This window comes from Leptomonas pyrrhocoris (genome assembly GCF_001293395.1).
Source record: "Leptomonas pyrrhocoris isolate H10 chromosome Unknown, whole genome shotgun sequence".
NCBI classification, from domain to species: Eukaryota; Euglenozoa; class Kinetoplastea; order Trypanosomatida; family Trypanosomatidae; genus Leptomonas; species Leptomonas pyrrhocoris.
The window spans coordinates 116,204-142,606 of record NW_015438360.1 but is presented as its reverse complement, the minus strand read 5'-3'; the positions used below and the strand labels follow the sequence as shown (position 1 = coordinate 142,606).

Genomic DNA, 26,403 nt, shown 5'->3' with positions numbered 1-26,403 from the left:
TCAGGAAAAGGGGGCGATAAAAAGACAAGAAGGGTACACACAGTGAGACACACGACGCGGCGATGGACAAATATTTGCCCAGCTGGTTTCGGCGCAGTTGAGCAAAAGAAGAAGAGGGGGAAAAGAAACATAGTTTCTAGACCGCTGAAGTACCACAAAGAAGATCCACGCAACGTTGCTGTCGCACTTCCTCACCAATCCTTTTCGCTTTGCAGAATTCCGTCTTCTTCTCCTAGTTGCCGCGACCGCCTCGGCCTCCACGACCACCACCGTGACCGCCGCGACCGCCGCGACCGCCGCGACCGCGCGGGAGTTGGATCTCCTCCTCTTCCTCCTCCTCCTCTTCCTCTTCGTCCTCGTCGGCATCGCTGCAGCCGTCCGGGGCCTCGCCGGTGAAGTAGCGCACTGCGTTAGGGATCACACAGGTGTGCAGCACCTCCAACGTGCTGATGCGCTGCTCATCGTCGTCGCCGTCCTCCTCGTCCTCCTCGTCGTCCTCGCCGTCGACTTCCGCCTTGCTGCAGAAGAGCCAAAAGAAGGACGGCTGCGGTACCTCGCGGGTGATGGTGCGCGTCTGGCCGGTGCGCTTGGCACGCTGCTTCTTCGAGATGGTGCGCATCGTTAGGTTCTTGCCCGGCTTCCACGTGATTTTTGGCAACGTCAGCTTCGAGTCGGTGTCCTTGACGGCCACCGCCACGGTGATCGTCTCTTCCTCGAAGTAGTCGTTCGGGGAGAAGGTGAAGGCTACCTGGAAGCTGCCGTAGTCGCCCTCCGCCACGAAGGACTTGACGTCGACGAGGTGGCGCAGGGCGTCCTCGTCGTGCTCCTCGATGGTGCTGCCGATCACGACGTGGTGCTGCAGCACACGCAGCCAAAACCCCTCCAGGCCCTTCACATCCTCGGAGCTGGCGGCGGGGTCCATTTCAACCGACACCTGCTCCTCGTGCTCCGCCGGCATGCCCTTCCTCACCTCCTCGTCGGTGACGGCGGCGCCGGTTACGATCTCCTGGCGGCGCTGCAGCAGCGGAGCGAAGAGGGCGTCGTAGCGGCGCAGGATTGCCGTCTCCTTGTCCTTGCACGCCTTCTGCACCGCGAGGTAGTCTTCGTTGTAGGCGGACAGCACCTGCGCCCGCTGACGGATCTTCTCGGGCAGGCTCGCCATGAAGTTCTTGGAGAAGTCGGGATCAAGGTATTTCTGGAAGTCCGTCATGCCCATGTCCATGTCCATCATATCGTCCTCCTCGTCTTCCACGGGCGGCATCACCACAGGCTCGCGGTGGTGCTTCGGCGGCATCTTGTCTTCTTGAATCTTTCGCGTAAAAGGAGAGGAATTACGTCGGTGGAATGTGTGGTGGCGTTTTGGCGTGGGCGTACACCGTGTCGACAGGGGAAAGATATGTGTGTATTTTCCTGCGCGTTGATGCAGTCAAAACAGGCAAGGAAAACAGACAAAGAAAAAGACGAGGAACTCGAATTCACGCTTCTCTACGTCACGAGGAAATGAACGGAGGAAGGGGTGGGGGGGCGAGGGGATGAAGAAGGAGGAGCGAAGGAGATCGAAGTTAGTCAGGCCTATGGCGTCCTGTTAGAGGGTTCGAAGCGCAGACAAACGGGGAAACAAGGGCAGCTTCTGCGTGCTTTTCTATCACCCGAGGTTGTTGCTGTGTCGCATGGTGATGCCTCGGTGAACGAAACGAAGGAGATCGTATGTATTGCTTTTCCTTTTCTTTCAAGGATCTCTTGGTAACTGCACGGCCACTCAACAACTCCATAGAAGCAGCGGAGGACGATTAGAAAAAAAAGGACAAAAACGAAGAACCGGAGAGTTGACGATGCTGCCGATTCGGCGGCCACGCTTAAAAATTTAGCGGTTTCACGCGTTTTCCCGCTCCGATCTGCGCATCTCCAAAGACGCGAGAAGTGCAGCCGAGACGATGTCAAACACCGTCTCGTCTCCTCCACACGCGACAGCCGCCACATCCAAGCAGCTCCACCCATTGCAACTGAGAACAGACGCTGGACAGTCAAAGCCCACCAGCAATCCCACCAAAGCACAGAGCACTTTTAGCGTGGCCGACTGCCCTTCTGCCTTGCGCGCCCGCTCGTGCATTTGCAGGCCTGATGGTGTGCGTTCCTCCGCAAAGGTCACCACACGCACCTGCGCCAGGGCAAGGTGCAGCCCGGTGCAGCCGTCCACATCTCTCGCCTGCGCCAGTCGTGGCTGCTGTGTGAGCAGATGTCGCACCACGCACACGTCCAGTTTCTCGATTGCATAGAAGTACTCGGAAAGAGGGGAGGGCAGCACGTGAAGGACAACACCGTGGCTGCTGTCCTGCAAGGGCGGGGTCGCCTTTCTGCTGCCCCGCTGCACTGCTGGGACAACGGAGAAAGAAGGAGATACGAAAGTGGTGAGAACAGGCCCGGCGTGCGGTAGTGCGATGGTGCCGCTGCGGGTGTTGGTTGACGAAGTGAAATGAAGCTGTACAAAGCTTGCAGCGTCGCCCGTCGTAAGGGAAGGCGGGCACACTTGAGAAGCGTAGCAGGCGACGATACTGTCCAAAAGCTGCTCCCAAGCTTGTCGCGGCGCTAAGGTAGAGTTCATCGCGCCACCCAAGGGAGCGCCGAGCAGAAGATGCGCGACACGCGCCACGTGCGCCACCGACGGTTGCATCAGTAATCCTCGACCACAGATCAGTGCCTCGGCGACCTCGTCAGAAAACGGCGACGATGACTGAGGTCGCGCACCGTCCACCCAGCCGCTGCGAAGATTGCTGCTCCCTCCCGCCTCTCCTTGCTCGAACTTCCGACCCAGACAACGACGCAACTGCGACAGCTGAAACTGCACGTCGTCGGGCCGCTGCAACGAAGCGGATGGCGCAGCAGCAGGTGGTGGGAGCGGCAGCGTCGTCGACAAGCACACCGAGTTCCTCAAGAGACACTCACATGCCGCTCCGTCGCCTACCTGGAAGTGCAGCAGCGCCAACAGCCGAAACTCGCGCAGGTAGCGCAGCACATCGTCGCAGTCCTCCACGCACAACCCGGTCGTGGTCGCACGTGCCACAATTGTGTATGCGGTGTGGAAGTCCCGCGCCTGCCAGGCCAACACCAACGACGCGTGTGCCATCGCCCGTCGATGAGTGGGTGGGTCGGCATGCGCGGGCACAGAGGTGGGAAGGGAGAGAGGACCGTCGTCGTCTGCATCTCTCCGCGGCGTCGCCGTCGGCCCGCCACAGCTCTCCTCCGCCGCCTCTTTTCCGGCTCTGGCGGAAAGCGCCTCAGCCTCGGGAGACAGCAGCGCCGCGGCGAACCACCGGCGCAGCTCGTCCTTCAGCTCCTCGTAGCAGCGTGCGGCGAAGGCGTCCGGCGTGGAGGTGAGGCTGTGCGAGTCGAACGCGGCCCGCCACGCCCGGGACACGTCGCCCGTCCCGCTGTTGTACACGCACGGCCCATTCCATTGATCCCAGTACGACACATGCACCGAAGGCTCACCGGTATTCGTCACCGCCCCTTCTGCAGTGATGTCTCGCTGCTCCGCTAGAGTTGTTGCGCTGTCTGAGAACAGAAAGCTGCGGACGTCTGCGGCGGAGAGAGGCGCCTCTACGTGGTGCAGCACATGCCCACCACCGACAGTTTTTGAAAGGGAAACGGCAGAGGTCAGTGGTAGTGGTTCAGGTAGTTCTTCCACATCCGGAGAGGCAGCAGTAGCGGAGGAAATCGATCGTGACGGCTTGAATGCTAGCGCGTGAGGTGGAATGCAGTCGGGCACGGAGAGGAGGAGTTCGCGAGGGTCGAGGTGGCCACGGAAAGAGTCGATGGCAGCCGCCACGTCTCCTTTGTACAGACTCACAAAACCGGCCATGCGGTGTAGGTCGCCTTCCAACAGGGCAAGCGGATGAGGATGCCGTGGCAGGTGAAGCTGTTCCCCATCGCCAAGTCCAGTGCCGCTGGGTAAAAGAGACAACGCACGTTGCTGGTGGAAAGCCAGGAGTTGGAAAGCCTCGTTGCTGCGCCCTGCTTGGACCATCTCCGCCAGCTGCGCACGCAACGGGTAGAGCTGCAGGGACCACACGGTGCGATCACTCGCCACGAACAGCGAACTGCCGTGGCCATAAAGGGCGCCGTGGCGGATGCCGGGGAGGGGGATGCGCTGGGCCGACGACGACGACGATGAGGAGGAGCCGGTGTTACTGTAAGTGCTATCGCCGCTGTTGCTGCTGCCCGCACTCAGCAACGATACCGCATCGCAGTGCTCCGCCGTGAAGAGAAATATGAAGGGGAATCGCCCCAGCACGAGCTCGACGACGCCGTCAGACTGGAACACGTCGCCGACGATGAGCTCGTCCTCTTTGCCGGGCTGCACCTTCGACGAAGCCGCTAGCGGGCCCTTCACGTCCTTGCCCCCCGCGGCCATCCGGTGGTAGTCCATGCGCAGTAGGATGGGGTTCGCCGCCGCCTCCACGTGGACGTCGCCCGCCACACCAGTTCGCAGCCCGGCAGCGGCGGCAGACGGCGGCACGCCAACCTCCATCACCGTGTTCGGCGCCTGCGTACGCACCAGGTAGGTATTGGGATCACTGCCGATGGACAGCAGCGGCGGTCGGCTGCCGTCTAAACGCAGCACACAGCGCGGCACACCGCCGAGCAGCGGGAGCAGACTCACCTCCCGGCGCATGCCCACACACACTGTCAATCCCGCCTCCACCACGGTTGCGGATGCCGCGGTTGTGCCCGGACGCGGCGTGTTGGCGTTCGAGCCGGAAGTGAGCACCCGGGCGACAACCGGCGACGGTGTGCACATGACGACCCGCTGCGCCGGCTCTGGGAGGACGAAGCGCTGACGCAGCACCACACGCGGCGGTTGCGCGGCAGATCGTGTCGATAGCCGCGGTGTGTCGCTACTCCCCCCTCCACCACCGTCGCTTGCCACATCTATTGTAGACAGCGATGGAGAGGTGCTCCCGTGAAGAGGCAGAACAGTGGCCGTTCCTCGCACCGCGGTGGACACACGATCCACAAGATACACCGCCAACTCCTTGTTATTCTTCTCCGCCACGCATACCACGTGTGCTTTGCTGGGCTTGCGTCGCGCTACTGCGAAAGGGGCACCGACTGGGCTGGCAGCGGAGCTGCGCGGCGTCCACGGCAGCGAGCTGCCGTGACTCGCCTCGCTGGAGGTGCGGGTGTGCGCGACAGTGCGGCCCTGCTGGCTGGTCACCTCGTCGTCTCCACCGGTACCCGTTGACCAGCCAGGGTGTGGGCGGGACGGGTGAGACGGGTACGATGCCAGCACCGATGGCGTAAACCCTCCATCGTGCAGCGCCGCGCCGGTGCTGCTGCCTCGCACCGGCTGCGCAACGGAGAAGGACACGATGTTCGTGGCAATGCTGCTCAGCAAGGCGTAGGTCTCTGCGTGTAGGAGCAGCAGGCGCCCCTCACAGAGCGCAAAGAGAACGCGCTGACTGCGGCTGTGCTGAAGCTGCTGCACCGCTGCCCCTGAATTCGACAGCGTGCACCGCCGCGACACGATCGTGCGCAACGACGCCTCTGAACTTCGGCGTTGTTGCTCGCGCGGCGCTAAAGTAGAAATAGCGGGAGTCGTCGGTGATGGAGGTGTGGTAGGTTTAAAGAACTCCGTCGACGTCGCCTCCCCGCCTTGGCACGTCTCTGAAATGGTCAGGCGAATCAGCTTTCCGGTGCTGGTGCCGAGATGCACGTCGCTCCCGTAGCTGTCGAAGGCTGTAATGGTGCCATCCTTCTCGTCGAGGCTGTACAGCTGCAAGAGACTCTCTACAGCAGGCATTGCAGTGAACGCGGAGGCTTCTGGTTGGTCTCCGCAAACAGGAACAGCAACAGCTCAGAAAGAGCGTAGGTGCTTCGAGGTAAACGCTTTGCGTCTCCCGTGTTTAAATACGCTTCGTAAGCAGCCGCAACAGAAAAAATTCGATTTCTTCACAAGATCGGCAGGGGCGGCACAAAGTGACTTCAATGTTCTCAACGACAACGCAGAGGACGAGCCATTGCGCTAATATCCATCCAGCGACGCAGCAGCCGAAAGCAGCGGCGCAGTTGAGTGTGCAGCGTGGATTCTGCGTTGGTTGGTGCGGTTGAGGGGAAAAGCACCAGGCGCGATGGGGGCGAAGCGAAGGACAAGAGAGGAAAGTCGAGGAAGCAGTTTTGTGTTTCGCCCGCTTGATAAGACTCAACGACGCGGTCTTCGGCTGAATGTGATCCTGCTTCTTACTATTCCTTTAATACAGAGTGGGATAGTCGCTTGGTCGAAGACGCACACGCGAAGAAAAGGTTCAGTTTCATTCAGATGAGCAGCCTTCGTGTCGTGCGTAACTGGCGCTCCTCGTTTTTCTTTGCTTTCCTTTTGGTCGATTTGTTAGGCTTAGTTAGCAGAGCGCGTCAGCAATCAGTGGGGAAAAAAATCGTGCTCACCGCGGCAACGCACCACAGTCGAAGAGAGAACGCAATCGAGATATGACCCCCTGCAACAACACCCTCAGTCCTGTCGCCACTGGTGGCCACACTTGACGCACTTGAAGAACACCGTCGCCGGCTCATCAGCGGAGCGCATCTGCAACTGAATGTAGTACGCCTTCGTGCTGTCGCACGGCGTCTCCTCGTTTTGGCAGGGAATCGTCATAATTTGACCGCCCTCCGCCGAGCCGTCACCTACCCATTCATCCGCAGTGGCAGCAACGGTGACGACTGTGGGGGATGCGGAGGCGGCACCGACTGCAGCGGCAGCAGCCGTGCCACCTGCCTCGTCCTCCGCATCCATCAGCTTCTTATTCTGATCCACAAACGAGTGGTGGATGGTCAAGACGGGCTCGCCGAGGGCGTTGGTGTCGACGATGCCCTGCGTGCTAGCCACGCTGTGGACGTAGCGGCAGGTGGAGCACCGAAGAGCATTGCCGTCCGGCAGCGTCTCCACGAGAAGGAGGGTGGAGCAAAAGGGGCAGAAGAACATTGCGGGTGAACGGGGGAGGGAGGGCCAGCTGCTTTCTCCGCTTTCCTTCTTTTCCCACAAGTCCGTAGTACACAAAAAGACATTAAAAAAAAAAACACCGTTAGTGACGACGAGAGAGAGAGGGAGATGAGGAAAAGATGAACAAAAGAGGCGAAAGGCAAAACCCGGCGTTTAAGAGTCTTCGGAAACAAGAGGAGGTCGAATAAAAGAGTCTTTTGTATTCTTTCCTCTTTCCTTTCGTGGCAACTGGTGACCACAGCAGCTGTCGTGGAAGGCTCTTCCCAGCACGATCCACTGAAGCGGACCGCCAGCGGCAGGGTGGCGCGATCATCGAAAGCGACACCAAAGTGGAGGTGGTCAGTGAGAAGATGAAAATTGTTCTCCTAAACAAACGCTTAACATTTTCTTACGCTATCAGAAGTCTGCAAAGTCTTACCAGTAGCAGAGCACGGAGTTCCCACCGTTTGTTGTCGTGGGACGTCATTTGAGCCGCCCCCGACGTCCCTCACGTTATACATTATTTCCCTTCCTTTTCTCTTTTCAAGTGTGCAGCCACAACAAAACATATAGCGCCATGAGAAGGCAATATGAGAATAGAGGAGTCGTAATAACACGCATCCGTAGAAGCCGACAGGCGGCTGTCGACGCAACGGGAAAAGGAACAACGAGGAACAACGCGGAGACAAAGCAGCGTCTACCTCGATCGACGGCTCACGACACGTTTTTCCTTTCTTCACGTCTCTTCGTTACGTGCGTACAACGCGATAAACCAACGGCAACAGAAAGGAGACGAGTGCTGAGACACGAGGTACGCCGCAGTGAAGATGCGTTCTACACCTTCGCTGTGTTAGCTTGACTAACCTCACATCAGCAGAGGTTCATCAAGGTAAGACTAACGGAAGAATCTTTGATGTCCCTCCTTTTTGTAATCTCTCCTTCTTCCTCTACAGCCCCATCGTCTTCATCGTCAGCTCGTGGCCGTAGAATTGACGCTCCACAAAGGTACGCGGCGCCGGTTGCACATTCGGATCGTTCTCCGGCAAGCCGTACACGTCATGAGGCGTCAGTTCCGTAAAGTTACCACGGTAGGCATTGTAGAGGGTGTTGCTGCTTGGCAGCGCACCGAGGCGACGGCTACCGAGCAGCGTCATCTCCGTCAGCGCCACCTCGCTCGCGGCGCCGAGGCCGTGCGTGGTGCGGATGTTGTTCATGCGCAACGCCTCCTCCTGGCGGGGGGCGCTACGTTGAATGAACTCCACCGGGTGCATGAGACGTTCCTCACGTCCCCGAGGACGGGCCAGGCCGATTTCGCTGTACATGGCGATGAATGGATCGGTGTTCGTGAGTGGATATAAGGTACAAGACGACTGCTTCGAATCACTTTCCTAATGGGTGAGACGCAAGAAAGAAAAAGGGAGTAAAACTGGGTGTGTTGGCGCAGTGCTGCGGTCAGGCGGGCCATCAAGTAGAAACGGATAAAAATGAAAGAGGAATAGGAGGGGGGGGGGGAAGACGGAAATGACAAACGAATGCAAAGGAAGAGGACTGCTGAACACCGTGAGCTCCGTGGCTCCGCGCACACCGTCACCAATCGCGCAACGGACTCAGCAGCAAGAAACTGAGTTGTGTGAATAGCATGTCAGCAGGACTCAATACTGCGAATGGAAGAGAAACAAACGCTTCCCATCGCAATGTGTATGTTATTATAGTTGTATATGTATTGCAACATGAAGTGTAGCCAGCTTTTGTTTTAGTTGCTGCTGTAGGTTGGCGGCGTTGTGTTTTCTGTGTCTTCCTCTTCGCGGCGCTGCTACCCAAACGCCGTCTACACGATGCTGCGAACAGCAGAAGCATATCACACGGAAGAGCCTTAGCGAAGGAGCGACCGACGGATGCAAAAGGTCTGAAGTGCAACGGGCATATGAGCAAAGAAGCGAAGCACATATTGCTCTTTGTCCACATTCCCGAGAAGAAAAGCCACGTATTTGACCTTCATCAGCTCCTCTCCCTACAGCCCTCTCTCCTTTTTCCGTTTTCTTTTTTCTCAGAAGAAGTAGAAGTAAAAGAAGAGGATCAGAAAGGTGCCGATCACCGCCGGTGGTCCGTACGTCTTCAACAGTCGCATGCGGTTCATTTGCACCGTTTTTCGGTAGTAGCGGGAGCTCTGATCGACCAGCTCGGCGGAGTAGTTCGTCATCGTGTCGAGGCCCTCACCACGTGTCATGAGGTCCTCCAGGTTCTTTCGCATCACCATGTGCACGTCCGTAATCTCTTGCCGTAGTGCATCGTAATGTGGGTTCACCTGTCTGCGTGTCATGCCGGTGCCACCACCGCCGCTACCCACCGCACCGTTGGCCCCACCACCGCTGTGCCCCGCCGCGGCCGCCGCGTTACCCACCACAATGCCGTCCCCCGTCGTGCGGTCTTGTTGCATGATGCGCGTCACGCACTTGCGCAGGGTGGTGTCGAATTTGATGAACTGATAAGCGCGCAGGTTTGGCGCCGTGATCTCCTCCGTCGTGTACATTTGAATGAACTCCGCAAAGATGAGATCCAGAAGCCCACACGCTAACTTGTTCGTGCCGTTGATGTCGCCCGAGTTGCGCAGTAACAGCTTGTTCACCGCCACCACCAATGTCAGGTCCGTCGCAGCATCCTGGAAGGCAAAGTAGACGTTGTCCTTGTGATCAAAACTCTCGTAGTAGCTGCCCTTCGCCGCGGCGCGGTCCGTCCCGCCGGCGGGCGTCTCCATCCGCTCAACAATGCGCTGCTCCTGTTGCCGGATAACGTTGGCGTTGCTATAGTTCTCGTCGGTGTAGCTGCAGAGCGGCAGACGGTCATGGGTACGTGCGATGAGGGCCGCAATAAAGCAGCCGTTTGACGCCATTCTCTTCTCACTTTCCGAAGTGGAGTAATGACGCAATAAATGTGAAGGAGTAGATGTACACGGTTTTCTCCGTTAGCATTCGATGAGTGCAGCAGCTGCGTGGATCCCAACAAGTTCGAGACAAATCCTGCTGAAAAGAACAAGTGGCCGGAGATGCAGCGGCGATGATGATAGATGTGTGAGAGGTTTTGTTTTTGGAGAGGAGCGGTGGAGAAAGAGGGGCCGATACACATCGTGTTTAAAAAAATGTAGAAGTCGAGCATTCCAATGACCTGGGGAGAGCGCAGTGCACTTACTCGTCAAGTCGCTGTGGGACAGCAACGCAAGCTAACCGAAGTGCGTGCTGGGTTTCCTCGTAAGCGGGAACTCCAGCGCGAGAGAGAGTACGGCTATTATTATCTCCTCTCTGCACATCTTAGAAACTGGGTAACGAACGTGCAGTTGACGAACCATGAGAAAGCGTTCGTCTCTGCGACCGTTGACATGGTGAGATCTACGAGAGACACAGTAGAGCGAGAAGCAGGGGAAAACGGTCCTACCGCAGGTCCGCAGCCCCCGGCGAGATACTCGACCACAAACCGAGCAGCCTCGCGTTGTAGTTGCGTGTCTTTTGTCGTTGTTGATGGTACGTGTGTGAGTTCATCGCTGTATTCATGTCCTTCACAGGCGGCAATGGTCCGACAAAGAAACTCTTCGCTAGACCCTTGCGTCCGTGAAGAAATCAACAAGAAGTCCAGGCACACATGAAAAGAAAATGAAGCAAGAAAAGAAAGTAGCCATGTGACAAGGAAAGAGACCGCCACCGATCACGGTACGGGAAGCGCGAACGGCAGCTACGTGCTACCTTACGCGGTGGCCGCGGCGCCGGACTCGTACTTCCAGGTGGGGGGCAGCTGCTTGACGCGCTTGTAGTAGCGGGCCAGGCGGTGGATGCGGGACTCCACGAGGATCAGGCGGTACTTGGTGTCGCGGTCGGTGGTGTGGCGCTCCAGGTGCTTGCGCATCTCGGTGGCGCGCTTGACCAGGAAGTACAGGTCCTCCGGGATCTCCGGGGCGAGGCCGTTGTGCTTGAGGATGCGCAGGATCTTGCGACCCGTCACGTTCTTCACCTGGGCAATACCCATCGAATCACGAAGCTCCATGCCGATCTGGCTCGGCATCATACCCTTGCGGGAGCTCTTGCACACCATCTTCACAACGTTGCGGCTCGCAACCTTGAGCCACGACGGCGGAGTGCGGCGGAAGGGCAGGGCAGAAGACGCCTTGCCGCGGCCGTTACCGTGCATGCGGACCATGTTTGATAACTAATTCCCCTATATGGCTGTGAAGAAAGGAAAACAGTGCAAAAGCAAAGGAGGAGTTCGTGGGTGGAAGAAGAAGTATGAGAAGACAAACACAGCATCCACCACCAAAGAAGCCATTTCTTTTCCAAGAGCGTTATGCATCGCATCTAGGCGGCGCCGTTGACGCCGTGAGATACGCTACAGCCTGCAACGCCGCCAATATAGATTTTTGTATGAGAACAATGATGTAGCCTAGAAAAACTTCGAAACGGCAGACAGCATCTATCAAATCCTTTTTTGTTTGTTTTTGCTGATACTATTGTTGCCGTCGATGTTGGGTTTACTTTACACATCTCTACGTCGTTTGTTGGCCGGACAGATTGGTGAGAACGCAACAAAGAGCGAGTTCACTCGCACAGCCCATCTGCACGTAGGACCACTGAATAACCTTGGAAGGAAAAAAAAATAGAAGATACGGAGGAGAACAGAACCAACGACAACGACAAGCCTACACAGAAACATACCAACACTTTTACTACGCTACTTCAGCGCCTTTCGTGCCTGTATTGAGTTTCCTCAGCAATTCGTCCCTTCACCCAGCGACGGTCGCACATGGTTGACAACAGAAGAAGAAAAAAGAAAGCAGCGCAGTGCATTCTTTCCAGTTGTGCTCCCTCACCGGCATCATCTGCAACCTACGCAATACGCGTGCCGACGACAATCGTGGTACTCAGCAGCTCCTCACCCCGCTGCACCACGACAGGCAGTTCCGCACCGCTGTGCACGTGACGCGAGACAACAGCGTTGAAGGCAGCGAGGTCGGTGACGGCGTACCCGGCGAAGCGAATCAGCTGATCGCCCACCTGCAGGCCAGCGACGAGCGCAGGGCTGTCCACCTCCACGCCGTCTGCGTTCACGTACTGTTCTGCCACGTCGCGAATGGTGATGGCCGTCGCGGTGCGCCGTGCGGTGTGTGCGTCCCGCGTCACATTCACTCGAAAGCCGAGGTACGGCTTCAACAACCCCATCGAGGCCCCGGCCACCGATGACGTGGTGGTACGTGGGGTGTAGGATCGTGGGGTGGAGACGCCGGAGAAGGTGCGATGGGAGAAGCTAATGCTCTGTGCGCGCTGCGGCTCCGTCGTCGAGGTCTGCCCCTCCTCCTCCGTGCTCTTGGTGGCGCCGTGTAGATGCTCCCCGCAACTGTTGTGGCGGCTCTCCAGGAGTGTCTCGAGGTTGGCCAGCAGCGCCGTGGGGTACGGCGGTGAGCTGGTCCGTCCAGCGGTGGAAAACGCGGGCGCAGCACTCGGCCGCATCGACAGCGCATCAGAGCCGCTATTGGTGGTCGTCGGCGACGTGTGCGTGTCTGTCTGCTGAGAGGAAGGCACTGCCCTCGCCGGTGTGTGCGACGTCGGCCGCAGTTTGTCTATCGCACGCTGTAGCACCTCCGCCGAGAGGCGCAGCGCAGGCGGCGGCAGCGGCACCGAGGCGGCTCTGTCCTCGCTCTCGCTGCGCGTTATGACCGTCGAGGAATACCGCCCGGCTTCGCTGACGTGCGAGGACGACACCGTCGCATTTAGCTCCGCAATCGCCGCCGCGTAGGCGGCCTGCAAATAGTTCAGCTTCAGCTGCCGCTGCCACAGCCGCGGGTCCACCAGCTCCAGCAACACCGCGGCGTGCCGGAGCAGCGACTGCGCCGCTTTGTGGCTGCACAAGCTGCAGAGCGGCAAGGCGCGCGTGTTGGCGGTGCCCCTGGACGAGATGCTGCCTGCCCGCTCCACAGGGAGATCGCTGTGCGCAGCGAAGCTATCGAAGAGCGTCACGAGCTTCAGCACCTCGCCGACCATGGTGCGGCGCTGCTTCAGTGGGACCTGCGCGAGCCACGATGGCGCCACGACTGGTGCTTGCAGTTCCTCCAGCGTGCCTTCGTCGTCGTCCTCCATCTCGATTGACTTCGCTCGTCGTCCTTCGCTGAAGAGGGGTACGGCGGCGCCGTCCGTCGCTGCAGGGGTGCACCTGTTGCCACTCTCCACGTCTGCGGTGGCGCTGGCGGCCACACCACACTCGCGCGCTGCGCTGTACAACAGCGCCAGCAAATTCGAGTAGATGGCGTTGAAGGCATCAGCCAGGCTAGGGTAGTTCTCCTCCACCGGCTGCGCCGACCACATCTGTGCCGCTGTCGAGGCGCGGATGGTGTTGTTGCTGTTTACTGCTGCTGCTCTGGGCGTACTGGCTCCCGTGGCACCTGCGATACACTCGCCGCTAGAAACGGAGCCGGACAGCGTCGAGTGCTGGCGTCGCTGCTGCTGCTGCGCTGAGAGGAAGACAGAAGCCGATGCAGCGGACGTGTGTGCGGAGGTGGCAGTCGAAGCGGCTTTCTTCGCGTTCGACACGGACCACGCGGTGGTGGACCGTTGAGAAGGTGGCGGCGGCCGTCGCTGTTGTTGCCCCGACCGGCGGCTGGGAGTGGTCTCTGCGCTGGTCATGAGATCATTCACGAGGGGCTCGTAAATGGGCAGCCGTAGCGACAGCGCGTGGGCCTGAGCCAGCAGCTTGTCGTCACGGGCGCACTGCAGGCAGTTGCCTTTGAGCGCGCGTAGCACCGCACTGGCCTCCAAGAGCAGCTTCTTGTCACGCTGCTCTTCCGTCGACCGGGCAAGCCCGTCCTCCGTATTCCCTGTGGACGCGGCGCCGGACGCAAGCGACTTCACCGCCGCCCGACATGCCCCACCACCTGCCGTGCCGCTTTCAACCGAAGAGGCCATGGATGGGCGTCGCGCGTTCAGTGCGGTGCGTGTGACGCCCGCATGCGCTCGTGGTGTCGTGGTCGCCGTGGTCGCCATCGTAGCCACGGCATCCGACACGTAGTACCCCGCAATCAACACCCGAAGGGCCACCTCGGTACGCAAGGTACAGTCTTCATCGGCCAAGGTTTGCACGCGCTCCGCCAGCGTCGCCCTCTCATTCGCCATTTGTGCAACACTGGCCTCCGTTTCCTGCACCTCCGTCGTCAGTTCCGCTACCGTGGTGGGAGCCTCCAGTGCCCGCTGCAGCGTTGCCCACTCCCGCTGCAGCGTGTCCCGCTCGCTCGCCAGTGAACCGCCGCGTGCGAGGTAGAGGGCGAAGTTGCGCCACGCATCGAAGTAGCGTCGGCGCAGCAGCCGCGGCTGCACCAACGTGGAAGACAGCGGCTCCACCAGCCTCCACCCCGCATCCTCCTCGCGCCGCACCTGCATGCTCTGACGCAGCCGTGCGCAGGCGCGCCACCGAACAAAGAAGTGCCGGCGCTGTCGCTGCGACTGCCACCGCTCAGTCAACTCCGTCAGCAGCCACAGGGCCTGGGCGTGGTGGGCGCGTTGTGTCGCAGTGCGGGTAAGACGGGTCAAAGTGTAGCAGCTGGGTGCATCGGCGCTGGCGTTCATCGACAACAAGAGTTTATTGTAGCCAACGGACTGCTGCAGCTCTGCGTGGCGAATCCGCTGGAACTCACGCCAGCGCCGATACACGCATCGTAGTGTCCACCGATTCAAGGACTTTATCATGGTTGTCGACATCAGATCCAGCGTGCAGCGCAAGCCAGACCGCACCTCCGCGGGCACGGAGAGTAGCGCCGCGTCGCTTCCTTTCAGCTGCACCGCACGCAACACCGCACTCGCCGCCGCCTTTTTGTGCTGCCGTGTCGCATTCACCCACCGCAGCATGTACTGCCCGAGCAGCGTATGCGCCACGCTGTGCGCACGCGTCTCCGCAAGTTGAGAAAACTTCTGCAGCACCGCCCGCCGCTGCGCCCACCGCTGCCAGCGCCACCACGCGTGCGACATTTGCCGGCGGCGGTGCGTCTGGGCCAGCACGATGCCGCATTGCCGCTCGCCACGCAGCTCCATCGCTTCCACCGTGCCCTTCACCTTTCGCCGCACCGCCGCCGTCAAATTCGCGACTCGCTGCTGCTGCAGAAGCTGCAGCGACACGGCCGCGTTCAGCTCGCGCAGGGAGGGCTGTCCGACTCGGTAGCTCGACGTCGTCTGGTTCGGACCGTGCGCCGGCGTTGTTTTGTCAAACTGCGCCACTGTCGTCACCACGGCGGTGCTGGAGGGAGGCGTGACCGCCTCCGTTGCCTGTGCGTCCGCCTCTTCGACGGCGCCGTTGATCACAAAGCGCTGCATCGGCGCCATCGACAACGGGACAAAGGTGCACGACAAAGTAACTTGCGGCGACTGCAGCTGCGACAACAACGGCAGCTCGGGGCTCGTCATGTCGTACACGGACACCGTGCCGTCGGAAGAGCCTGTGTAGATGCGTCCGACACTGCTGTCGTACAGCACCCCGGACAGCGGCATGCGGCGCGACGATGTGAGGGTGCGCATGTATTGGCCAGAGGGCAGGGCGAACACCTTCGCCGTTGCGTCGCACGAGGCGCTCACCAGCAGGCGGTCCTCCACTACCGCAAGGGCGGCGATGTACTCCGCGTGAGCGCACTCAACCGGCCAGTTCATCGCCGTCTCTGCGTCGTAGCCAGCTGCAAAGCGCGTTGTCAGCTGCTGCGACGCAGCGGAGAACAACACACGCTCGTTGTATAGACGAATCCATGTCTCGAGCCGCTGCTCCAGCATATTCGCCGGGAGCCGCGCCGCTGCTGCCGCCGTTGTCTGGGACGCGGTTGCCGCAGAACGCTTCTTCGGTTTCTTGATCTTCTTACGTTTGCCTGTCTCAGGCGTCTTGTCCTTGCCCTTCTCCTCGCCCCCACCGCCAGTAAAGGAAGAGGTGGAAGTGGTGGTGCCGACTTGTCCTCTGCCCGCCTTTCGCGTCTTTTTCTTTGCGATCCGGTGCTTCCGCGATGATGCGGGCACGCGCGAGTCGTCGTCGAGTGGGCTCACTCGCACAGCAACGGCAGCACCGCCGCCACCATGGCCACCAGCCACTTCAGCCACCTCCGCCTCGTAATCGAGCGTGGTGCGCAGAGGGGAGATGTCGCCGCCCGGTCCTGCCAGCACGCCGTCCCCCTCGCGAAAAGGGCTTGGGGACGTTGCCGCGTCCATCGGCGCAAAGACGTCCTCCGTGGTGGGCAGCGAGCGGGAGGAGGTGCACGGCAGTCCCGCCGTATCGCGTGGCCGTGTCAGCGCGCTCGGCCGCTGCAGCGTCAAGATGCCCCTGTTGAGAGGGCACGTGACGTGTGGCACGACCTTTACACCGCCGTAGTTGAGGAGGGACCGACGGTTGGAGGGGCCGCGGCTCGGCGCGATAGGGTGTGACGAAGCGCTCCCGCCGCTGGCGCGCAGGGAAGCGAGTGCGTGGGGACGGAAGGGGCCGCGAGGACCGGCGTGGTGATCCTCGGAGAGACTCTCACTGCTGCTGTCGTGATCGGCGTCATTTGCTGAGATGCTGGCCTCGGTGTACTCTACGAAGCGCTGCGACGACCGGTTCGTCACCGCACCGCCCTCCACAAGCACCCCCTCCCGTGAGCCCCTGCGCAGCTGTGCCCGCTCGTCCTTCGTGGCCTCCCACTGCTGCCCTCGCACGGCGTCCCACATGCGGATGGTGCCCTCGTCGGAGCCGCTGAAGACGTAACCGCCAGTAGCTGTCGCCGCCAGCGCACACACGCTGCGCACGCTGCCGCTCAGACGGTGCATCAGTGTCATCGCGGCGGCCTCCCAAACGGTGATGGTGTGGTCGAGGGAGGCCGTCACCAGCAGCGAGCACATGGGCGCCGGCCCGCTCTTGGTGTCTCCGCCCGTCGCACGCCTGGTTGCGTCGGGTAACAGGGACATTCGTGGCGCTGCCTCCACGTAGAGGAGCTTCGTTACCGCTGCCGTGTGCGGCTGGTGCTCGCCGACCTCCTTCAACGTGACGGCGTCGAAGAGATGAAGGGAGCCGTCGGTGTGACCGGCAGCGACACGGTTGCCGCACATTTCCACCAACGACGTGATGATCGCTCGCGGGTTCTTGCGAGGATGACTCGCCAACACCAGGTTTGGGTTCGCCATGCTGCGCACCTCGATACCGCCGTCCTGAACCGCCGCCCAGAGCGACGTGTGCAGGCCGGACCTGGTGAGGGGCTCCATGTTGGCCGCCGGCACACCACTTCCACCTCCACCACCACCAAAGGAGGCGGTGGCAACGAGGCCGCCTGTACTGTTCGTGCGCACGCCCGTCGACATCGGTGTTGAACGGACGGACCGGCGTGGCAGGGAGGAGGCGGAGGATGGGAATTGGCCGCTGGCACGGCCGCGACGCGCCGTCGACCCACTCACCACAGAGGTCGCTGACCTGGAGGTGCTGAGGCGCGGACGTGACAGCATCGAGTTCCCAGGTACGGCAGCGTCTGCGGCAACAGAAGGGGAGGCTTCTCTGTGGGTACGACGCTCCGGCAGATCAGCTGGCGTAGGTGCCGTCGTGTCCGCAGCCCCTATTGTTCCCGCTCCTGTGTTGTTCGCGTCCTCAACGTGTGCGTGCGTGGCTATCAGAGAAGCACCGACATGGCCTTCGTCGTTTTGCCCTCCCGCGGCGTCCGTCGTGTTGGGCAGCTTCTCTTGCTTCACGGCATTGTCGTGTGGCGTCGCAGCAGCGGGGGTGCACACCACGACTGGGATGGCACATCGGAAGCGACCCATTAAGCCACGCTGGTAGGCGAGATTCACGTAGTCCGCCTCACGACTTGTGGAGAGGGGCCGGAGATGGCCGAGGCGGGGGGAGGTGGACGGCACCGACGGAGGTGGGGCGGCGGCACTGGAAGTAGAATTGGGAGGGATAGAGTGCAGCGCTGCGGTGTCTCTCGACAGGCTGGCGCTCGGCGTCGTGCTGCGCAACTGTGACAGGCGGGCGTTGCTGCCCGCCTCTGTTTGAAAGGTGGGGTTTACATGCGACGGCAGCGACTGCGCGGACCGGCGTGGGTATCGGTTCAACGCAGCCGAAGAGCGACCATCGGTCGAAGATGCAAGACCTTGTAGGTGCTCTTGTTGCTCATGACGTGGTGACGTCGAGACTGCCCTCCTCTCCGGTTGGGGCTGAGGAAGGGACATGGGCAGCGATCTGGACGGGTGCCGCTCCCCCTGCTTTGCCAGCGTTGCTGTGCCCAGCGGCACCGTTGTGACACAGTGTGTGCCGTCGGGAGATGCCGGGCGCTGCCGTGGTGCGGCGAGCGAGTGACCGTAACGGAGACGTGTACTGCTTCGGCCTACCTGCTGCACAGGTGACCGCGTCGGTGCTCCGGCCACCGCTGCTGACGACGGAGCAGAACGCTGCCGGCCACCGGCGTGGAGGGCATCACCGAAATCGTGGCACGACGACGAAAGCGGCATCTCAAAAAAGGAGAAAAGATAGGAATTAAACAACTCTTTTGTGTTGACGTACAAGAGGAACAAAAAACGGATAGAACAGGGTTTCAATTGAAAAGCAAGCGAGGGAAAATAGAACCTTCCACCGCACGGCAAACCGTTCGAGACACAAATACGTAAAGAGGAGACGCACAAAGGAAATGTGTGATATCCAGAAAGAGCAAAAGACCAATCTTGTCTTTTTCCTTTTTAACGCCAGAAAGTGAGTAACTCCGAAGACGACGTAGAAAACACTGGCGCAAGACGCTGAGCCGATAAAACTGCTAGAAATCTCAGCGAAAAGATGACAAGTGAGAACTGACACTAAAAGTTTTTAAAAAAGACGCAGGAAACAGTGCAAATCGAACCTTGATGGTGCATAGAACGACACCTTCCATCAGAGATGGAGCTTCAGAATTGAAAAGAAAGACGACAGGGAGAGAGTCCGCTGCTAAATACGTGACATGCGTGTCGATGGAAAGAGAGGCAGTTGGAAAAGGACAAACTGCTTCTCGGAAAATGCGTTTCAGCTTTCTCGGCTGTCCCCTGTTCCGCTCGCTTGCTCTCGTGGCTTTTTCCCCTCCGTTCTAGAACTCTCTTCACAGCTTTACTTTACCGGCGTAGGAGGTGAAAACAAAAAAAAGTCTATATGGACGGCGCACGGAAATGTTCAGCTTTGAAATAAACTCAAGACAACGATAACCTTGCCCGTGCGCAGGTCAACCTCTACCAACACCTTCCAATGTAACTGTTGTTGTGAGTGTGGTACCTAGTCTGCTGAACGTGCGCTATTCTCTTTCCGGGCTTTCCTTTTTCTTGTATGTTTGTATGCTTTTGAAACGATACACAGCGCTCACTTCCGTTGATATTGTCGTTGTGTCGATGCGCCCCTTCTCCGTGCCCTTTTCTTCCGCCGTTCTCTCTTATCGACAGCGCAGCGTAAATCGCCGCCGGAAGAATAAATCAATGCAGTGATGCAAGGACGGGGAGGGGGACGGGGGAGGGGGCCGCGTCCTGCTGTTTGTCGACTGCTTTAACTATTGCCTTTTCGCAGGGCACTACGGCGTAAAGTGAGCTGTGTGGGTTCGCACGTCTGCGCTACGAGTGGGAGGTTTCTGAAAACGCAAATTACCAGAATAAAGGCGAGAGAAAAAAAGAAGAAAAAGAGAAGCGATTCAGCAGTAGAGAGAAAGTCCAACAACGCCGTTTCGCTTTCCAATGCGCATTGAGATGAGGACAGCATTTACGTATCGATCGACATGAAGGCAAATGCCGTTCCCTTTCGCCTCGCATCGGTTTGGTGTGGTAAGTGGACAGTAAAATGCACGGAGCGCGTACACGGTGTCACCAACGCCAACAACAGCGGCCTTCTCAATTTACAAATATATATGTATCGTGAGGAAAACACCAGCGGCGAGACCATGCGAACCATTTTAGTGGAGATTACTATTTTTCGATCTGTTGTGGATACCAATGATGATAGGCGAAAAAGGAAAAAACACAGCAAGGTAGGCACAGCAAATGGCTAGAAGATTTGGGTCGAAAGAAAAAAAAAAGAATGGAGTGATAAATAGTAAGAAGAAAACAGTAATAATAATAATAAAGGACTACGTAAATGGTTCCTTTTTCGTTTAGACGAGATAACAGGAAACTCTGAAGAAGGGGAAACACACCAACAACGACAACGACAACCAGGATGGTTATGCTTTACATAACGTGGGGAAAAAAACTATATATTGAAATATGGAAGATACTGTACATCTATCCCGATATTTAGGAGGATTCTGCCTTCGCCCGGTCACTCTCATCTACCGTTTTTTTATTATTCATTTGAATTTTAGAGAGAGAGAGAGGGAGGGAGGGAGGGGAACCGCTGCACTCCGCTGGCTAGTAAACGAAATAAATCACTTCAATAAATTGCTCGCGGAAGAGCCGTGAGAAAACAAAACAAAATAATGACAGAAAGAAGGAAGAACAATAGGAGTCGCAATCGCGGTCGTGGTGCCCTTCGAGGTAGGGGAAGGAGAGCGCGTACACACAATGACGAGAGAGAGAGAGAGAGAGGAAGCGCGCGAGGCAACTTCGACCTTTTCTGCGGAATTCAACAGAGGAAACCCAACAAATAATACAAATATCTTTATATACACATAGGCGCAGAGAGGAAGAAACACGTACAGTTGCGCATTGCATCGAAAAAAAAAACCATAAGCCGTACGTTGTGATTTCGTCTCAAGTCTGTGTGAACTTGATCTGTACAGACTTTGCGAAATATAATTGCTTCCGTGATGTCAAAACAAACAAAAGAAGAAAAGGAGGAAATCGAAACAGCAAACAACCAGAATAGTAACAAATACCGCTGTAGGTGTTGCTGTGGCAAAAGGAAGGCATGAGGGAAACCGCACGAACACGCACACACAAATAAGAAGAGAAGAAAAAAGAAGGAAAAAAGGGTCCGTGCCTGTGGAGAAGGCCAAAACACGACGGAGAAAGGGGGAGAAGGAAAGAAAGACGAAGCGGCCAATTACAGATGAATGTGAAGCAGACACGCAAGAGAGAGAGAGAGAGCAGCCACAAGAAAACCAAAGTATTGACACGAAAACGAAAAGCTAGATGGAAAAGCAAAAGCCAAAAGAAAAATCCTTGTTTCTCGTTTGGTGCTGCAAGGGTGAAAAACAACAACAAATCATCAATGTACAAATCAACAGCATTCGTAGGGAGTGAAGGAAAAGACAACGCGAGAAATGACAAGGGAGTAACGCAGCGGGTAGCGATGAACTTGAGGGGAGGTGTGCTGGGACTTTTTGTTTAGAAGAGGGGGTAAGAAGAAGGAAAAAAGAAAAGAAAATCACCTCAACTCTTCCTCACTCCGCTACAACGCATCATCATCATCTTTTTTGCACATGCATCTCAACGGCGTTCAGTTGCCTTAGCCACTTTCTCTGATACGTCGATTGCGTACTTCGCGCTGCCGAACTACGTAATGCGGCGGCGAGTGGACGCCGTGACGACCCGCGTCGGCGATGCAGAGTTCTCCGGCCTCTTCGGTGGAGGTCCAGTCGGCAAGCCTGGACGGACTAACCCTGTGGACCCGGCGCGGACGGCAGCCGAGGCGGGCGCGATGGGGCGCTTGTTCGGCATGTGCCGTCGCTTGCGCGGCACGACTTCGTTGCCGGCCGAGCTGGTGGCGCTTGCGGCGGTGAAGGTGCCGTTGACGGACGCCTGCGGCGGTGTCCCTCGCGCGGGCTGCGACGTCGAAGCGGTGGGGGACGCAGGTCTGGTGATACCTCTCCCAGAGGTGTCGTTGTTCGTGGAGGAGAGCATCGAGATGCGCTCGGCCGTCTTGATGTTGTGCTTCGGTGAACCAGAGCTGGCCTCACTGTAGGTCGAGTTCGCACTACCCACGATACCCGTGTTCCCCGACGAGATCGGCAGCACACGTGGCAGCGAGGTGCGGCTGTGGTAGTCAAAGCGGCGATGGCCCGGCGTGGTCGCACCGATGTTCGTGCACGAGAGTGGGGTGGACGCCTCAGTGCGTGGCGGGGAAAGCGAAGGCAACACCACACCTGTCCCGTTGCCCGTCGAGTTGTCGATGTTCTTGTCATTGCTGCACCCACCGCTGACGTCGACGTTCACATTTGTCGTCGCGACCGCGTCGAGGTAGGCGCTATCACAGGACACCCGACGAGTGCGGGGTGCGGTAGTGGCGTTGGCGGCCGGCAGCGATGGCTGGCAGCCCGACGACACGGATGCCGTGTCGTTCGCCTCCTCTGACGGAGCCGGCGCATGGGCCTCGAAGCTTTCGATGTCCATCTGAGGTGGGTCTAGCGGGGACTTACAAGACTTCGAGCTGCGCGTGTTCCGTTGCTGTTGCGGCTGCTCCGGGTGCCTCGCCACACCGGGCGGGCGTCGCATGAAGTGCTCTGTTAAGGACAAAACGTGGGCGACGCCCTTCTCAGACCCTGTGAACGGAGCGGCCGGTTTAGCGGGCGTGCGCGCCGACGTCGGAGGCCGTGCAGGCAGTAGCGACGTGTTTGCAGAGGTGGTCGGTTTTGCTTGGGGAGTGAGGGAGGAGCGAGGGGCGGAAATCCGCCTGGAGGGCCTCGACGACGGATGCGGCGCGGCGGGGCTATGATCGACACTCGGCATTGGCGCCTCCGTTGTGGCGGACGATGACGTGACAGCAATACCGGGTGTGGGATTGCTGTTGGGCGCCAGTGACGGACCGGCTGTGATGGAGATGGTGCCGGGGGACAAGAACCTTGCGTTGGCGTCCGCAATGGCGGAGGAGGCGGTACACGCATAAGCGGCAGCCTCCGCCGCCTCCTCTTCCGCGGCCTTCTTGCGCATCCGGGCGTACCACTCTTCGCTGCCGCCCTCACCGCCCAGGCCCGGCCATCCCGCGGTCCCCATCTCGTCGGTAGCCGACTCCGCTGCGGCGGCGCCAAAGCCAGTGAGGCTCCCCCAGCCCAGCCCGCCAATGCAAGGCCACGTCACGCCGCCCCCACCGCTGGCGTCGTAGTTGTTGTTGTTGTCGCCGCTCGTGCCGGAGGTGCCAATGTCGCCGGTCAACGGGCCCGTTGACGTGTTCAGCGCCGACATCACCTCGTTGCGGGGGCCGCCCATATCTGAAGCAGCGGGTCGGCTCGTGGCGGATTGCCTGGGGCCGGCGTTGGCCCGCTGTGGTCGGTTCAACCGTCGCAGAACCTCGTCCACCTTCTGCCGGTGGCGCTCCTCCATCTCGACGCTGTCCTCGCTGTCGCCGTAACCGTCGGAGCCGCCGGTGCGGCTGAGGGAGTAGCCAGAGCTGAGCATCTGGCGCTGCTTCGGGTGGTAGGACCCTGCATAGGTGGTGGTGGAGGGCAGGTAGGAGGTATCATCCTCGCTGGCGTTGTTGCCGTGGCGACCGTTGCTCAGCGTGGCGATGGACCCGGTGGAGCGGCCGCGTGTGCTTTGTGCGGAACTGCCGCGGTTGTTGTTGCTGCCGCCCGCGACGTTACCACGTGAGGTGAGGGCCGAGGTCTCCATCACCTCCACAATCGCCCCACTGCCGTCGTCGGTGCGGCTGAGGCGGCGCGAGGTGCTGACGGTGCTCGAGCTTGTCATGTTGCCCTCCTGGTTGGCCGCCGTCGCGGGAAACAGCACGCCCGCGCGTGTGAACGTCAGTGACTCCACGTTGCCAGGGGAGATGCTCGTGCGCACCGCGTCATCGTCGAAGCCCATCGAGTACAGCGAGCCGCCCTCGTCTCGCCCTACGCCGCTGCGGCTGCAGTTGAAGCTGCGGTGATCACGGCTCGCACCACGCGTCTTTGCATGGCGGTGCGACGCCCCACCGGCGTTGTCCACAGCGCCGCCGCCGCCCACGTTGCTCGGGGCGCGGTAGAGGCTCTGCGCGTGGGAGGTGCGCACAGACGCGTTGGCGCCCTGCGCGTGGCGCAGCAGCACCGCCTTGGCATCTCGCATGCTTCTTGGGTGGAAGAACGAGGAGGGGACGGAGGCGTCGTTCTCGTCCCCGCCGTACAGCCGCACCGGTGAGCTGCGTGTGTGGACGAGGAGCTCGTTATATTGACTGGTCGAGGTGGAAGGTGAAGCTCCAGGGACGACGCCGCCGTGGTTGTGCGTTTTGCGGCGTCCTACGAAGACCGTCCTGCCGTTTACGCAGGAGCTGCTGAGTGCCTCATCCATGCTGACTTCGTCAGTTTCCTGTCGCCGCCCGCTCGCGCTGCTATCGCCGCGGTTGGCCAAATCGGTGGAGCCCAGCGGCACAAAGTGCGACTCGCCTTGCTCGGGAAAACGGCTGGCGCTGCGCTTGTCGCGCCGCTCTCCGTGCACGAGGGTCCCATTTGGCGAGGAGTGCGACTGCAAGGACAACATGGGCGATGTGGACAGCTCGTGGCGGCTGCTGCTGACGGGTGGGTGGAGGATCTCAGAGTTCTTGATGGGGGATGGCGGGGTGGGCCAGTCGTAGCTGCCCCGACCGACATGCGGCCCAACAGGAGAGGCACCAGTGTTATTTGCGGTGCCGTCGAAACCCTTTAGAAGCGGATTTCGCGCAGCGCTGCTACTGCTGTGCTTCGCGGCGCTGGTCAGCGACATCTGCGAGGAAAGGGAACTGCGCTGCTTGCGCCCGTTGGAGTCGTTCTTGCGCGGCTTACCTTCCCCTCTTCCGCCGCGGCGGGACAGTAGTCCCGTCAGCAGTCCGTGCGAAGCTTTCTGGTCTGGCTGCTCGTAGGAGATGCCCCGCGTTTGCGGGGCGACGGTCTCGCAGCCTGAAAAAACGCTCGACGAGTCGGAGGTGGGAATGTGGTAGTCGTTCGGCTGCCCGCTGTTCTGTTGCGGCGCGTCTACACCCTTGTCATGTGCGCTGAGCGCCTCTGCAGAGGAGCGAGGGAAGACCCACAATGCCGTGCTGCCGCGCCGGGAGGTGTGGTGATCGTCGCCTTTGTCCACCCGCGTCGTTTCCGGTGGCGGTGAGGACGTGCCCACCGCCGCGCCTCCAGAGTTGGATGGCATGATAGAATGTTCTACACTAGCTGCTCTTACACTTCTTCCCGTCTTTCCGTCGTCGCGGGGAGAAGACGGACACAACAGTTAGAAAGGAAGACAAAGAAAGAAAAAAACACAGCAGAGAAAAAAGAGATGCGACGCCAACAGACAAAGAAGGACAGGTGCTTCTACAGACCAAAAGAACGCGCGGAAAGGCGCGCGACAGGGCGTCAACAAACAAGCAAACAAACCAACGAAAGAGCCGACGGAAACAAACAACTTAGTTGTGGCGAAATCAAAAGCAGCAAATTTACAAGAAAACAGAGAAGAAAACAAGAGGAAGAGAACAAGAAACCTATACAAGCGAGAAACAGGGTAGAATGCAAGCAAGCTGTTGGAGTACAATCAAAAAGACCAAGAGGAGAATAGACCAACAGGAAATGCCAAGCGCGGACAAATTATCATATATGTATGGTATGAAGCACACGATACAAAAATGATCCTTAAAAAAAGAAAAACAAGAGAAAGATGTTTCATATAGATAGATACAGAGAGAGAGATTATGTGCACCCACTGTTCCTTTCCGAACGCGTTCCTTAATATGTATATCGCAACGAGCCGTTTCCTTTCCCCTACCCTTTCGTTGCCCCGCAGAAAACTAATTCGAGGGGGAAATGGCAGGGGCGCGCGAGACAACGAAGCCACAATGCTGCAAAGTAAAGAGGGAGAACGGAAGACGAGGAATACTAAAGCAGCACACGAAGAAGACAATTTGTAGCGCGTTGGCTCCGATTAGTAGAGGGGGGGGGAGAGAAAAAAAACAGTTAAAAGCAGCACAAATGAAAAGGGATAGAGAAAGAGAGGGAACCGGAGCCGTGATGGCTTCCGTGAAGCAAAGTAGCGTACAAAGGAAAACGAAGGATTACGGCAACAACGGCAACAACAGAAAAAAAAAGCACGTGGACTTGACGGGGTCGCGTTTTTGTTGTTGTTGTTGCGGTGGTTGTTGGCGAGACAAATAACGAGAACGGAAAGAAAAGGGGGAAAAACATAAAAGAAAAGGACAGTAATGATGCTTACGTCTCGTCGTCAACAATAACAGCACGAAAAAACAGAAAGTACCGAAAATTAAAAGAAAAGAGAAAAGTAGGTGGAGGACCTGGAAAGTGGTGGTGGTGCGCGAAGAGGGGGGGGGGGAGGAGGGGGAGGAGGGAGGGGGGGGGAGGGACAGTCGTCACCGCCGCAACACTGATATTAATAAATTGCGTTGGCAGACACCCTTCTTATCCTCTCTGTTTTTGTTCTCAAGATATTACTTATATGTTAATGTGATTTTTTTTTGTCTCTACGCGCCGATAAATGAATGACGGGGCTTGTTATAAAACTGTTTTGATGTGTATTACTGAGATTGTTGCTTCACTCACGCCCTTTTGTGACTTCGTGCGCGATATGACCAGGAAAAAG

The 26,403-nt window shown here is 58.7% G+C and overlaps 8 protein-coding genes across 12 annotated transcripts; all 8 read right to left on the bottom strand.

Annotated features, from left to right (window-relative positions):
* Positions 1 to 232: 232 nt before the first annotated feature.
* ABB37_02496 (putative nucleosome assembly protein) lies at positions 233 to 1,487 on the bottom strand (the record flags this gene model as incomplete). 3 transcript variants are annotated; one of them, XM_015799500.1, is made up of 1 exon in its annotated part: positions 233 to 1,487. In XM_015799500.1, exon 1 carries the CDS (start codon positions 1,292 to 1,294, stop codon positions 233 to 235), a length of 1,062 nt encoding a protein of 353 aa, XP_015661102.1. In that variant the 5' UTR covers positions 1,295 to 1,487. The 3 variants fall into 3 exon arrangements, with proteins under 3 accessions (XP_015661102.1, XP_015661103.1, XP_015661104.1); XM_015799501.1 differs by having other exon boundaries at positions 233 to 1,482; XM_015799502.1 differs by having other exon boundaries at positions 233 to 1,470.
* A 386-nt stretch (positions 1,488 to 1,873) lies between these two features.
* On the bottom strand, positions 1,874 to 6,088 carry ABB37_02495 (hypothetical protein; the record flags this gene model as incomplete). Its single annotated transcript, XM_015799499.1, has 1 exon — positions 1,874 to 6,088. Exon 1 carries the CDS (start codon positions 5,798 to 5,800, stop codon positions 1,874 to 1,876), a length of 3,927 nt encoding a protein of 1,308 aa, XP_015661101.1. The 5' UTR covers positions 5,801 to 6,088.
* Positions 6,089 to 6,505: 417 nt separating this feature from the next.
* ABB37_02494 (putative RNA polymerase III C11 subunit) lies at positions 6,506 to 7,026 on the bottom strand (the record flags this gene model as incomplete). The annotated part of the gene is made up of 1 exon (XM_015799498.1): positions 6,506 to 7,026. Exon 1 carries the CDS (start codon positions 6,974 to 6,976, stop codon positions 6,506 to 6,508), a length of 471 nt encoding a protein of 156 aa, XP_015661100.1. The 5' UTR covers positions 6,977 to 7,026.
* An 894-nt stretch (positions 7,027 to 7,920) lies between these two features.
* On the bottom strand, positions 7,921 to 8,421 carry ABB37_02493 (hypothetical protein; the record flags this gene model as incomplete). The annotated part of the gene is made up of 1 exon (XM_015799497.1): positions 7,921 to 8,421. The coding sequence occupies exon 1, from the start codon at positions 8,293 to 8,295 to the stop codon at positions 7,921 to 7,923; it is 375 nt and encodes a 124-aa protein (XP_015661099.1). The 5' UTR covers positions 8,296 to 8,421.
* A 599-nt stretch (positions 8,422 to 9,020) lies between these two features.
* On the bottom strand, positions 9,021 to 9,995 carry ABB37_02492 (putative Qc-SNARE protein; the record flags this gene model as incomplete). Of its 2 annotated transcripts, none has more annotated exons than XM_015799495.1 (1): positions 9,021 to 9,995. In XM_015799495.1, the coding sequence occupies exon 1, from the start codon at positions 9,861 to 9,863 to the stop codon at positions 9,021 to 9,023; it is 843 nt and encodes a 280-aa protein (XP_015661097.1). In that variant the 5' UTR covers positions 9,864 to 9,995. The 2 variants fall into 2 exon arrangements, with proteins under 2 accessions (XP_015661097.1, XP_015661098.1); XM_015799496.1 differs by having other exon boundaries at positions 9,021 to 9,992.
* A 505-nt stretch (positions 9,996 to 10,500) lies between these two features.
* On the bottom strand, positions 10,501 to 11,186 carry ABB37_02491 (putative 40S ribosomal protein S13). 2 transcript variants are annotated; one of them, XM_015799493.1, is made up of 1 exon: positions 10,501 to 11,186. In XM_015799493.1, exon 1 carries the CDS (start codon positions 11,156 to 11,158, stop codon positions 10,709 to 10,711), a length of 450 nt encoding a protein of 149 aa, XP_015661095.1. In that variant the 5' UTR covers positions 11,159 to 11,186; the 3' UTR covers positions 10,501 to 10,708. The 2 variants fall into 2 exon arrangements, with proteins under 2 accessions (XP_015661095.1, XP_015661096.1); XM_015799494.1 differs by having other exon boundaries at positions 10,501 to 11,178.
* A 655-nt stretch (positions 11,187 to 11,841) lies between these two features.
* ABB37_02490 (hypothetical protein) lies at positions 11,842 to 19,573 on the bottom strand (the record flags this gene model as incomplete). Its single annotated transcript, XM_015799492.1, has 1 exon — positions 11,842 to 19,573. Exon 1 carries the CDS (start codon positions 18,439 to 18,441, stop codon positions 11,842 to 11,844), a length of 6,600 nt encoding a protein of 2,199 aa, XP_015661094.1. The 5' UTR covers positions 18,442 to 19,573.
* Positions 19,574 to 21,429: 1,856 nt separating this feature from the next.
* Positions 21,430 to 24,966, bottom strand: ABB37_02489 (hypothetical protein; the record flags this gene model as incomplete). The annotated part of the gene is made up of 1 exon (XM_015799491.1): positions 21,430 to 24,966. The coding sequence occupies one exon, from the start codon at positions 24,964 to 24,966 to the stop codon at positions 21,430 to 21,432; it is 3,537 nt and encodes a 1,178-aa protein (XP_015661093.1).
* Positions 24,967 to 26,403: the final 1,437 nt, after the last annotated feature.